The sequence below is a fragment of the Gambusia affinis genome, linkage group LG07, assembly GCF_019740435.1.
Source record: "Gambusia affinis linkage group LG07, SWU_Gaff_1.0, whole genome shotgun sequence".
Lineage (NCBI taxonomy): Eukaryota > Metazoa > Chordata > Actinopteri > Cyprinodontiformes > Poeciliidae > Gambusia > Gambusia affinis.
In genome coordinates this window covers 972,301-985,670 of record NC_057874.1, presented here as the reverse complement: position 1 = coordinate 985,670, position 13,370 = coordinate 972,301, and the positions used below count along the sequence as shown (strand labels likewise).

Sequence of the window (13,370 nt, the reverse complement as noted above, 5' to 3'; positions counted from 1 at the left end):
TAAATTTTATTTATTTTATTTTTTTTTTGTTGCTTTTGATAATTACTTGGGTATTTATGATGCAAAATGTGACACCCAAGCTTATTCTTTTCTCATATATATATAATTTAAATACTCGTATTTAAAGGGTTAACAGCTGCCTATGCTTTCATAAACAGTGATGTTACATTAGGAGAGATTATTATTCCCCCTTACTGCTCAATGTGCGTTTTTACTTGGGTTATTACGGTACAAAGTTTTTACACACTCTCGCCCTGATCGGTGTTGCCTTTGTGGTCTGTATACACTTTGGTTGTTGATCGCTGAAGTCTTGTTTTAAGGCTAGCAGAGCCTGACTTTAATGCCTTTTTAAACGTATAAAATCATGAAAATTGTAAAATTCTGTCAGACTCCAATGAAACTGACTTAAAATAACTTTTTCTTGCTAATCTCTTCTAAACGTGCGAAGTTTTGAGTTAAAAATAAAACGATTTTTTTGTATTAAACTTTTATCCGTCTTCAAAGAAGCAACACGTGTGTTTCTGTTTAATAAAGTATCGAGAGTACTGTTTTTCTTTTTTACTCAAAAACTTTCCCCCAACTTTTTTGTTATTTCCGAGGCACATGTAAACGCAACAAAAAGTCCCACTCAATTAGCAGAGTTTTGGTCTGTGAACGAACAGAGTTGGTAAGTCGCTCCTCCAATGACCAACTGAACGCCCCGCTGCTTCTCCGACACAAGACCTACCGAGGGTTGGGGGGAGCCCGCGAGTTTGACTTCTGGATTTCGGGGGATTTGGGGTGGGGGGGGGGACAAACGGCGCCATGGGATTCGAACTGGACCGCTTCAAGGGGACCGTAGACCCGGACTTCAAATGCAACTTGTGCAACAAAGTCCTGGAGGACCCACTGACGACTCCGTGCGGCCACGTCTTCTGCTCCGGCTGTGTGCTGCCCTGGGTCGTCCAGCAGAGCAGCTGCCCCGTCAAGTGCCAGCGCATCTCCGCCAAGGAGCTCAACCACGTCCTGCCGCTGAAGAACCTCATCCTGAAGCTGGAGATCAAATGCGACAATCATGCCAGGGGCTGCGAAGCTGTGGTGACGCTGCAGCATCTGGCCGAGCACGCCGAGACGTGCGACTTCTCCCCGGCCAAGTGCGGCAACAGAGGCTGCGAGGAGGTGGTGAGCGCTCGGGACCTGGACGCGCACATGCGGGAGGCGTGCGAGCATCGGGCGGCGGGGATCTGCGAGGGCGGCTGCGGGCTAACGCTCACGCACCGGGAGCAGAAGTCGAGCGGCCACTGCTGCGTGAGAGCCCTGAAGGCGCAGAACGGCGCGCTGCAGTGCAGGCTGCTGGTCCTGGACAAGGAGCTGAAGAAGCAGGCGATCAGGGCCAACCAGAGGGAGAAGACGCTGCTGGCCCAGCTGTCGGCTGTGCACAGCGAGCTGCAGATGACGGCGCTCAAGTACCAGAAGAAATTCACCGAGTACAGCGAGAGGATCGACTCGCTCACCAAGACCGTAGCTTTTTCCTGCAAGGTAAAAGTTTCTGCCCTGAGAGTTGTACTTTTATTATTATTATTATTATTATTATTATTATTATTATTATTATTATTATTATTATTATTATTATTATTATTATTATCATTATTATTATTATTAAACTCAGAAAGTTTTCAGGAAACACTCTCCCTCAACTGAGATTTAGGAGTCAAAGACTTATGATCCGCATCCCTACGAAGGTTTCATGACCACCCTTAGAAGTCTGTAAAATCTATTTCTGAATATATTGTCACTTAAAAAAAAAACAAACAAAAAAAACTTTTGTTGTTGTTATGTTGTTATTATTGGACCTCCCTGTCTTTGAGCTGACAGAATGGAAGATGGTTCGGAAAAGTCCAGTCTTCAGAAGTTTCTTCCTTGTCTGTCCGGGTGTCAGCTGTGTCTGGGTCCCAGCTGGGGAGCCAGTGTGGGGGCGAGTGGGGGAAGGGTCAAATATTTACTCTAATTCTATACACAAGAGCTGGGTTCCACTACTTAGACAGTGTTATATTGCTGCCACAAGTTTCATCATATTTTTTTTTTTTTTTTATGAGGGATCTATAAAAATCTGAAAAATAAGGCATGCATTTGAATTTGAGGCTCTTGAGTTTTTTGGGGGTTCCCTCCTCCTCCACCACTTTCTACAAATTAAATAGAATTTATGTCAAACGTTTGTGCACCTTTTTGTTTGGTGCTGCTGTCATTTTGAAGATATTGATAAATGGTCAACCAGCCACCCCACATTTACAAAGTCAAACAGATTTGGTGTCAATCAACAGTGCTACAAAACATTTTATCTGCACAAATGCGCCACAATAAATTTTGATCAATTTTCTTTGATGTTTGTTGTGAAAAAATGTAAAATATTTTTTCCTAGTTGACCTCTAAAAACGTTTTTATGAAAACATTTAACAGTAAAAAACAAAATTTTGCTTAAGCATGTCATTTGATTTGAAGGCCAACATCTCTGAGGTCTGAAATGAGTTCTTTAGTGGAACATTACTCAAGCTCAGTCAAAGTTTTGCCAACATCTAGTTTTGTAATATTGTCTCAAATTCTTTCTTGGATTTATGCCTGGACTTTATAACTCTACTGTTCCTTTCTTGGTAATAGGGCTGTTGTGAACCAATCTTAGCATTTAAGTAATTTAACAATTTATTTTGTCTATTAATCGAGTACCAAATTGTAATGTTTGGTGGTAGCTACTTAAGCTACTACCACATTTAAGTAGCTAAGGCTGCATATTCTCTATGTGTAAGAAATGCTAGCAAAAACTAATTCAGTTCCATTTTTTAAAAATAAGCATTTTCCTTAAAATGTGATACAATTCAAATGTCACTTTTAGGCTGAAGTTTGAAATGTGAGAAAACTTTCTAGTAGGCATTTCTAATCTATTTTTTTCACATAATTTTTCCTGATTAACAAGTACATGTAATGTTATTCAAAATGTACTTCTTTGTCCATGTATAAGATCCTGGATTCCTTGGTAACAGATAAAAGTTGCGACTACAACAAAATTGTCCCCCGTTAGCAGTCACAAATGTAGCTTAAAGTGATCCCACACTTTTAACAGTTTTTGTCTCTTTCTTCGTCAGCGTTTCTTTCCGTCCCTCACCGCCTCGCTCCACAGCTGCTAGTAGGACTTAGCATTCATCAGCGAAAGTAAAAGCTCTGCGCAATACAAATAATTGTCTGGCCAGGACACGGTGCGCTAAATAGTAAAACATAATTCAATGAAGCCTCGAGGCTGATAATATGCACTGAAGAAATTTAAGAGTTGAGGTCCTTGAATCTTTTGATGAATTGGTTGCTAAACTGGTTGTAATTTTTAAACTGTGTTAGCAGCCCCACCTTCACTTTCTACACCCGGAACTTTGATGTTCTTCTGTGATCAGAAATATTTCCAGTTAGCCAAATTTGTTTGATGACAGATAAAAGTGTGCTGGAAGTCTTTCAGCCAGCTGATGAACAGTGCCCAGCATGTTTAGAGAATGGAACATTTCAGAATTTCTACGCAGAGTAATTGTCTTGCATATTGAAGGTGGTGTAAAAATCAATAAGATAACATGAATATTTTGAAGATTGTAGTTTTCAAAATAGTGGAAGTCTGTTTTGGTCTTGACAACTCCAGATCTTTGACAAAACTTTTTTTATACTAAATAAAGATGCCAAAAGAGTTATCTACTGCAGATAAGTTGTTGCTGTCTAAACATTAGCCATATTTCAGTTTGGCCAGACCTTGTCTTTTATTTAGCCCATACAATGAAACCTGGAGTTTTATTTAGCCCATAAGTCCCATCCAAATTTAGCCCAAACAAAGACGTTAAAAGTCTGGTCAGCCCATTTCCTCAACCCAAACCACATGTAGGTATCAATCACCTGTCAACCAACATTACTATTTTGCACAGACTTTTATGTATTGAGTGGAATTTTTCACAAGAGCAGGAAGTACCCACAGCCAGTTAGCAAAACCTGAGATAAGAAATCCAGATTTTATCACTTTAAATCTAAAATTAAAACAGAAACAGTTTGAAAAGATTCTTATGATTTAGATTATGAAAGATGCAAATGTTACTGACTATTGAACTGTGTTTGATGGCTGCTTTTGCTGCTCTGAACAGCTGAGAGGAGTGGTCAGAATGTGATCAGGGCTTAGTTAGGAACTCTAGCTGAAAGGGGAAGGAATTTCCACAGACAGCTGACCCACTTACATAAATGTTTTTGAAATGTTCCTTTTAATTTTACATCACCTTTGATATTTATATGTTGGATCCCTCCTTTTTCATCTTTCTGTTTTTTATTTGTTTAGCTTCTTGGCTTCATTTGCTCACTGGATGGATGCGGTCCAAGCCAGATGTGTTCCAGTAGAAGCATGGAGGCGAGCAAATGTTGAAATCGCTCGCAGTGATACAATGATGCTCACTGGGCTTTTATTAATACATAGCTATGGTTTACATTACAGAGACAGATTGGTCCTGCCGCTGAGACACACTTTATGTCCTTCTGTGTTGTTCTGTCATTATTACGTAAACAGGAAATTAACACTTTAGGTATGAGTTGAATATCCATATAAGTCCCTGAAGTTGTTTCAGAGGTCATGCTAAAGAGGAAGGACAAAATGGAGGCTGGAATGAGAGGAAACAATATTTGACAGAGTGGTTAGTCTAAAAGCATTTTTCCTCCCAAAAAGGTTTTCACTGGATCACATCAAACAGTGAACTTTGTTGTTTGCTGCACAGTTTGTGAAACCGAATAACATGTTGAATTAGCTCTGCCGGTCGTTTTCAACCTTATCTTTCCTCTGTGATCTCACAGATGAATTCCTATCACCTGGAGTTACATCTGCGTCTCATTAATCATACGTCATTGGGAATATTTTGACTCTTCATGGTAGGAAAAGCCCATGCTACAACATGTACGCTAGCCTTCCTGTTAGCCGTCACTCACACTGCCACAGATCTGGAACATGCTAAATGGATTGAATCTGTTACGAGGTGGGTTTTACAAATCAGCGTGTAGGCGGAGAGAAAGGTGTGCTATAGATTTATTATGACATATTAACTCAGCTGAGAAATTAGTTTTTCACTGCTTCAGAAAGAGCACATGCCTGAAAACAGTGAGTTTTGACTAATTCACATGTAGTTCATTGATTGCTATCACCACAAAAGGAAAAAAAAAAAGCTTTATATCCATTATTGGTAGTACAACACCAAAAAAGCATAAATAATACTATGTTTGCCTCTCATTTAATCAAACTGTCAAAACTGTTCATTGAATATTCATGGGTTTGAAACTAGTGGCAGATATCTCAGATATTAAATGTGGTTTGACTTTGAAATTTATTGTGTGTTCGGACATATTTTCTGATTTCGAACTCAGAAATTCCAACTTCTGAATAGAAATCGATTTTGATAGTTTGATAGTTTTTGATTATTATGCTACATTTTTTCTTATTTTTAACTAATGATGCTACTAGCTACAAGCCAAGTAAAATGTTCATCTTAGTTGCTTTAATACATTAGGGAGAAAAACTGTCCTTTGTGTGTGTGTTGTGTAGGAATGAATGTAGGGCTGTTATAAACAAATATTTTAGTAATCAAGTAATCTATCAACTATCCTTATGATTAATCAAGTAATCGGATAAAAAATATGATAAAATAAAATATTGGTAAATCTAGCATCACACCAGTGTTTCTGTTGGATATCAACATCAGTCCAATTTTTTATATTTAAGCATATGTAACAATAACGTTTCCGTAGTTTAGAAAATTAACCTGTAACAATAAATAGCTCACTTTAAGAACTTTAACTTTAACTTTGTTTAACTTTAAGAAAAGTTAAACAAGAATCTGAAATTATATTCGAGTTAATAATAAAGAGTCAGGCTCACAAATATGCTTATAAAAAATGTCTATACTCCAGCTTTTGGTTTATGTATTCATCTACAGTCAATCTAACAGTTGAACTCTCACTTTTATACATTTATAGCTTTTGTGTTCATGTTAGCGACGCAATTTCTCACCTTCCTTCATCACGCACAGAAATTCATCTACCAGCTACGTGATGTTGCGACACATTTGTTGAGACTGGGATGATATGAAATTAATTTCCAGTTTCCAAGGTTACAGTGTAAGTGATCACTTGATCCCCCAAAAGCGATGAATACCCAGGCATTATCTTCAATCAATAAAATCCACACGGGCCAAACTTGAAAATTGGACATTATGCTGTTAACACTTAGCTTTCGTCAACAACTCGTAGGTGGCGGTGAGAGCGCTGCGCAAAACAAATAATGTCTGGGCCAGAACGCGGTGCGCTAAATAATAAAACATAATTTAATGAAGCTTTGAGCAGATAAATTTACCTTGAGGAATTTTAATAATGAAGGTACTCGAATCATTCGAGAAATTGTTTCACCCCTAACTGAATGATATTAGAAAATTGTACTATTGCAACAATATTGGTAGACATTATTATGATTATTTCCGCCATTAGCATTTTGGGCAATGTCATTAGCGTAATGTGTTAGCATCGACCACTGTGAGACTATGCCCAACTGGCTAAATACAGCATCTTTAAAATTTCAAGTGTTTTTTTTTTTTTCACTTTTGACAGTAAGTGCATTCAATCATATTTTCAGATTTTTTATGTTTATTTATAATCTCACTGAACAAAGACTGGAGAAATTGTAAAAATAACAATCGGTGCAGCCAACTTTGGGATATTTTAAACATTGAAATTTGTTGTAACAAAAAAATCTAAAATCTTTTAAGAACTTTATTATGATAAATGCTTCTATAAATGCACACCATTAACACATTCACAATATAATGTGCAGCCCTAACGTTCAGTGCTTCAGGGTGTATGTTCCTCAACAATTAGATCTTGATTCATCTCCAAGGTGACGGAACACTTTTTCACTACATTGAAAATCCCTATAATCTATTTTCGTCATATCTGTCAAACCTAAATCTTCTGTATGTGATAATAACTATATATATTTATCTTTTCATATTGTTGGTGTAAACAACAATTTTAGACTTTTCTTTTACCACTTAGAAAGCCTTTCATTGTAACCAGTTGAGCAGTAAATGTGATGGTTCAGTTTGCGAACCTCCTAGAGTGAACGGCAGCATAGAAAAGAGAAATTGGAGGAGATTCCTTATGACATATTAGCTTTTTCAATCACCTCACGCATCGCTTGGCTGGCGCTGCGCTGCTCGGGTTTGGCTTTTCTGCCCCAGATGGAGGATTTCAACTTCTTCTTTTTTTAATAAACCAGCCAGGAAAGGAAAACTGAGCTGACCAGTGTATGTGGAATAAGTGACTAGTTTCCTAAAAGGTTGTTTATATTATAGTTCTTAAGCGAAACAAAGCAAAAACAAACAAAAAAAGCTTCTGATCTTTTCTTTTTCTGGCTCTCCTCACCGCTGGGAGAAGTGTTGTCACATTTTCCGTTCTGCTTTCTATCGGAATTCATGGACTGTTATGAATTTTTTAATATGCTTATAAATAATTTACTCAACTTCTACTGAATATGATGATAGTAATCATGCTCTCAATCTAATTAGGCAGACTTTTGACTAATTTCTCTACATTTCTCCATGTGATAGTTTAATTAACCATTGCAGCCTGTTAGGAATTTAAGGGTTTGATTGTTTTCTTTTAATTATGACAGAAATGTTAATAAATAAAACTTTTAGTACTTATTTTCACTAGAATAAAGAAATAGATCTGTCAGGTTTCTGTTTTATTTCACAGTCACTGTGTAACGATTGCTACACCTGTTCTAAAATCTATGTTTCGCTAGCTTAAACGCCCTGGATTACAAGGTTACAGAGTTCTTCTTGCTCGTGCTCACGTGTCAGTGCTTTGTAAATCAATATGTTCCTTTTTGTTCTGCATGACAGTGCCTACTCTATAATTAGAACTACTATGCCGAGCGGTCTACCAGGGGGAGAGGCAGCTTGATGGTGGACTGACTCGGAAAGTGTGACACATGCCGAGGGCTAAAGCTCACCAAAAAACTGGGAGATGAAACATGTCTGTCACAGACTGTTTCCTTCTTTTTCCACTGAACCTACTGTTAAGTTCAGAACTATTTATATTCAACCTAGAAGCTTGTTTCTTATGAACACACACCAGCTTTTTGCATGTTTCTAGCAGTCCGTGTCACAAATTTTATTTGGTGGTCAGCTTCAAGTCTTTGAAGATGGAAGGCCTCCATGCCATCACTCTGATCTTTGAACAGTTTCTCTATGGAAGTCAGGACTCCAGCTGGGCCACTTGAAAAAACATATCACTTCTAGTGAGAAGAAACATGTTGGCAAAATTAAAGGACTACTACAAATTTAAATTTGCCAGGGAAAGTAGAGGTATTATGTCAAATTGACTTTTTTGAGCTGTTATGATGTTATTCCCTCATTGAAAACATCGAGGTGTGTCATTAAAAACACACCTGTATGTTTATATTACCCTTTGTGGGCAATATAGACTTAGAATTTTATCACGATGTTTTGTGGTATTATTGTATTGACAATAAAAAATATGATGTAAAAACACAAGACAGAATGTGTGGCTGAATTGGCAGTTCTATTGGGCAATGGGAAAAACAGTTCTTAGTGTCTTTGATTTATACTTGAGTTGATTCTTGCTTTGATTCGTTCATGTATATTTGAAAAATCCATGATTCTATTGATCTAATAATACAATTTCTCAGTTCCACGTTCCTGAGAACTGTTGCATATTAGAGAAGGAGTATTGTATCAGAAAGAGTAGGAGCTTCTTAAAGAGACAGAGGCCCAATTTGTAGGAGTCCAATTGCAAATTCAAATTTCTAAGTAATGTTTGATCTACAAAGCATTTTTATGTGACTGCAAAACTATGGAGCCCTCTAAGGGACATGGGGATTTTTCTTTTTCTTTTGCTTTCCCTCACAGTAGGTTTTGCATTCTTTCACGATAATGTACTAATCAGTTCATGCTTCATTGTACTTTCTGCTATTATATAAGGTTTTCATAAGGTCTTTTCATGTATGTTTAAAATCTCATGTAATACCTAAAGTTTTATATATTTTTCTTTAGGATAGAAATGCACCACACACCTATGATAGAAACAGAAACTTTCCATAGGAAAGGAAGAAAAAATACATCCAAACTATTTGGATTATTTCTGAGTTATTATTGTGTGGTAGTAATTCATCTGACAGTTTGGATTGTGTTGTTCTGAATGGTTTAAAGGGCTGTTTTCATGTGTAGTTCCATATCAAGCTTACACAAACATACATGCAGTGAATAAATCAATTTTCAATCAATTTTTTACACCAAAGAGCTAATAATAAACACATTTTCAATGAGACTCTTTAAATGTGTATATTTGAAATTTTAAATTGACATTTGTGACTGTATGCAAAATAGACCAGCAAATATTGCAGTAAGCGTATTGCGAGGGAATACAAACCTTACTGTGACGGAACGCAAAATAAATTTTTTCCCCATGGCTGCATAGAAAACACAAAATACAAGATGTTTAAGATTTTGTTTTTTAAACATATACTCAGTGGTGGAAAAGTACTCAGTTAACATTGAATGAGTTTAGTAGAGCTTAGGTACTTATTACTTAGCATATTATCTGCTCTTGCTGTTCTGTTCTTTACAAAAGCAAATATTTCCTGGTTATGTATTAAACTCAACAGCCAGCTGTTGTCTTGAAGACGGTAATGTCTGTAATTTGGAAGCATGTGTCACTAATGGTGATGTGAAATTGTGCTGGAACACACATTCCACTATGACCTGACAAGCACATGATGGCTGTTAGGACACTGTACATGGGATTAATATCAGCTTTATATTTAGTGTGTTTGTGTAACAGCATGCCGTGGTGGCAGCTGAAAATAATGTTACCTCATTCCTACTCTAAGTCTAGCTTGATAAAAAAAGTATTAATGAAAGGCTGACTCTGAGTTTTCCAAAGGTTTTCATGTCATGTTACTTGTAAAAACGATGCAACAAATTTTGCTGGATGACAAATTGTCATGCGATAAATTAGAATATTGTTATTTTGAGACCATTTTCAAATAACATAACAGTAATGGGAATATCATGCAAGTACACATTCTCAAATATCAATACATTTTAATTTCTAAGAAACAGTTAGCATTAGAACTAGAAGACATTGTAAATATCCAAAATTAACAAACAAAGCGACAATAAAAACTGAAGTCTCTGTGAACAAATTTCACTGTTTCACAGATTAGTTGAAAGCATTATACCAGACTGAAGACTTTTGTTAACCAGTCTTTGGTGGAAAGAGAGAAACAAGAAAATCAATCAATCAACCACATGGAAATGATCAAGCTTATTTTAATTCAAGATGTGATTTTTTTATTTCTTATTGCAACAGGCTTACATTCACTGGGGATTTAGTTTACATAGAACAACAAAAAATTTATTCCTTTGGTTTTAACCAACTTAATACTTAAAGATGGACTTTAGTGTTGTGGTTAAGGACTTCAGATATTATAAAATTGTCAAAGAATCATAACATTTAAATGTATGAAATGAATTCTAATGATATATTGAATCCCCGTCATCATGACAATGATGTATCTGTCCAGTTGCATAGGTTTGTTCTGCAGTTTATGTCTACAGCTGAGACAGTTTTGCCAGAGATTCTGAAGTTTGACATCAAGAATTTCCACTGATTGACCTCTGAAGCCCTCCAGAGTTATGCACATCACACACACACCATTGCTACAGACACTCAATTATGTCATTCATAATTGAATGTCATGCTATGCTACGTACGTTTCACTCACTTCAGAATGCCGAGTGTTTGAAAGTGACGACTGGATGTTTTTCTGATTAATTTGACTAATAATAGGGATGCACTGATTGCCGGTTTTCTGGCCAATCACCATTCTTTTAAAAAGCCTAACGTGGCAATCTTGATTCTGGTTGATACTGATTTCTAAATTGTTTTTATTTTTTATGTCTGAAAAGTCACCAAATACAGCAACAACGTTGTTAAGTTTGCAACAGTCAGGTGATTGTTAACTGGTGATTTTTTGACCTTTTGTGGAGGTAGATCAGATTATTTTCTCATGAAGTATCAGATGATATATCAAAATTAAGAACATCAGTACCGATTTATCAGTGTGCCCCTAGCTATTAATAATGTAAACATTTGGAGACACTCATTAGGCATTGACCATCCCAGATGGTCAGTTGATCCTTAAATATGAAGAAAAGGTTTTGGTGAAAACAGCAGAACACTGAATTACATGCCAACTGTCCTATACCGTATATGGTACACTATACCGTACACTATTAAGAACGCGAAAACAGCAAAGGCAATTTCAACAAACTGAGCTAGAATAAACTTGCAACTAAATAAGTGTACTTTAATAACCTTTTTTTCACTTAAGAAGAAGGAATTTAGATGTTGAAATTAGGGATAACATTTTTTCCACACAGGGATGGTTTGGCTTACTTTGGATTTGAGGTTGTATATATTTCAGAGCAATTGATAAAAGAATTGTTACTAACAGACCCCCGAGAGCAGGTTAAAGTTCAGAAGAGTAGCAGTGGGAACTGACTGAACAGGTTTGGCTTGTTTGGAAGGTTTGGAAAGAGAAAGACAGGAAACGTGAAACCTTTGGATTATTTTCAAGGTTGCGTCAGAACAAATATGGAATTGACCACAATGCACAGCTCCACAACTGGAGGGTGCCAGACATGGCATTTCCAGTCACGCCTATTGAAAAACATAGTATCAGAAATGCTACGATCTATAGCTTTTCTAGCAGTTATTAGGAAGGTCTATGCAAGACTAAGTCTGGAGGCAGGATAGAGATTACAAGGCCTAACACGATTCTGCAACAACCTAAAAATGAATAGAATAAAAATGTTGTAATGACCCATTCCAAGAATACACTACAATAAATCAAAAATATAGAGCCTTGGGGATATGTAAGACATCAGGAAGACTGGAAATTCCCTTGCAATATTGTGAGGCATTTATAAGGTTGTATAACATGTTGTGTCTCCCAGTTATAACTGCTTAAGCATAAGATTTCTGCATACTACTTTAGCATTTAGACTGGATTTTTTGTTAAGTTGATCTTCAGGTTGTGAGCATTGGATGAGATAGGAGAGATTCTTTCGGCATTATTTAAAATGTTTGTGGTTGTTTCTGCTATTGTGGGAGAAAATAAATGAAGGGTCTGACTCTTATTTATGTGTCTTCCTGGCAGAACCATCAATGTAGAGCTCCAAGTAGATTTCCATATTAAAAAAGGAGGTTTCAAGTTTCCAAGACACTTTTTATAGCAGACACTTTAGCTAGTTATAGCAGAATAACGACTGCTGACATTTAAACAGTCTGTGTTAAATTTAGAAAATGTAGTTAAAAGATTTTTACTGTACCAGCTCTGTGATTCTACCACTACACTTAATGACATTAGAACAAGGTTAGTTTGATAAGCCTTTATACTTTAGTGTGAAAGTAGAGGGTGTTTGTAATGGAACATCTGTTTTCTTTCTGTCTTAACCACATACAGAAAAACTCTACAGGAGTTTGCTTTTGTTGTTTTTTTTTAGTCTTACCGAAATAAATTTCCTGACTTTTTTTTCCTCTTCCTCTTCATCAAGTTGTCCCTATCACTTTGCGAGCTTCAGCGTCTTGACCAGTAAAATTATGCATAAAGCATGGGCACTGAATGCAGCGGAAATCTTTCCAATGGGGCAAAAATATTATTGTAGTATTTGCATGCATGGGACTTGAAATCTAATCCTATCAAGCACTTCCTGCAGGCAGTCCTTTGCTATTTTGATATTTCACACATTGATATTGCAGTAATGTTTTAAATTTGTTAAATATTGTAGTTCTCATGGTATAATGATGAAACCCGATATATTCTCCAACAGTCTCTTACTAATGCTATCCTAATACCAGACTGGTTACTTTCTGTCAGCAAGTCAATTTAGTTCAAAATACTTACAGTATTTGGACTGTAAGTTTGGACTTTTGGACACACCTTCTAATTGAACTCAATTAGAAGTGTCCAAACTTTTGGTCTGTACTGTAATTCCTCCCAAACTCTCTTAAGTTCTAATTATATTATCCAGTTATCTAAGACCTGGTTTGCACAAAGCTGGGTCTTTATAAAACTGAACATCTCTGCCGCAACATTTTTAAAAAATACCATAAACTCAGTACTGTTGCAGAAAAGATTTCACATACACAAATCTGCACAAATTTGATTCTGAGTGTTGTTTTAAACATGCGAAACCCATAGATGGCAGTGAAGCACAGAATTAAGAATTGTCAGCCAATCAGATTGCTTAAAA

At 36.5% G+C, this 13,370-nt stretch overlaps 1 protein-coding gene across 2 annotated transcripts in view; it reads left to right on the top strand.

Annotated features, from left to right (window-relative positions):
- The first annotated feature begins 654 nt into the window (after positions 1-654).
- Positions 655-13,370, top strand: part of pdzrn3b (PDZ domain containing RING finger 3b) — a 119,177-nt gene continuing 106,461 nt past the window's right edge. For both annotated transcript variants that reach the window (XM_044122269.1, XM_044122267.1), the window contains exon 1: positions 655-1,518. In XM_044122269.1, coding sequence (XP_043978204.1) covers positions 805-1,518 — 714 coding nt within the window. In that variant the 5' untranslated portion in view covers positions 655-804. The remainder of the gene's footprint in view (positions 1,519-13,370) is intronic.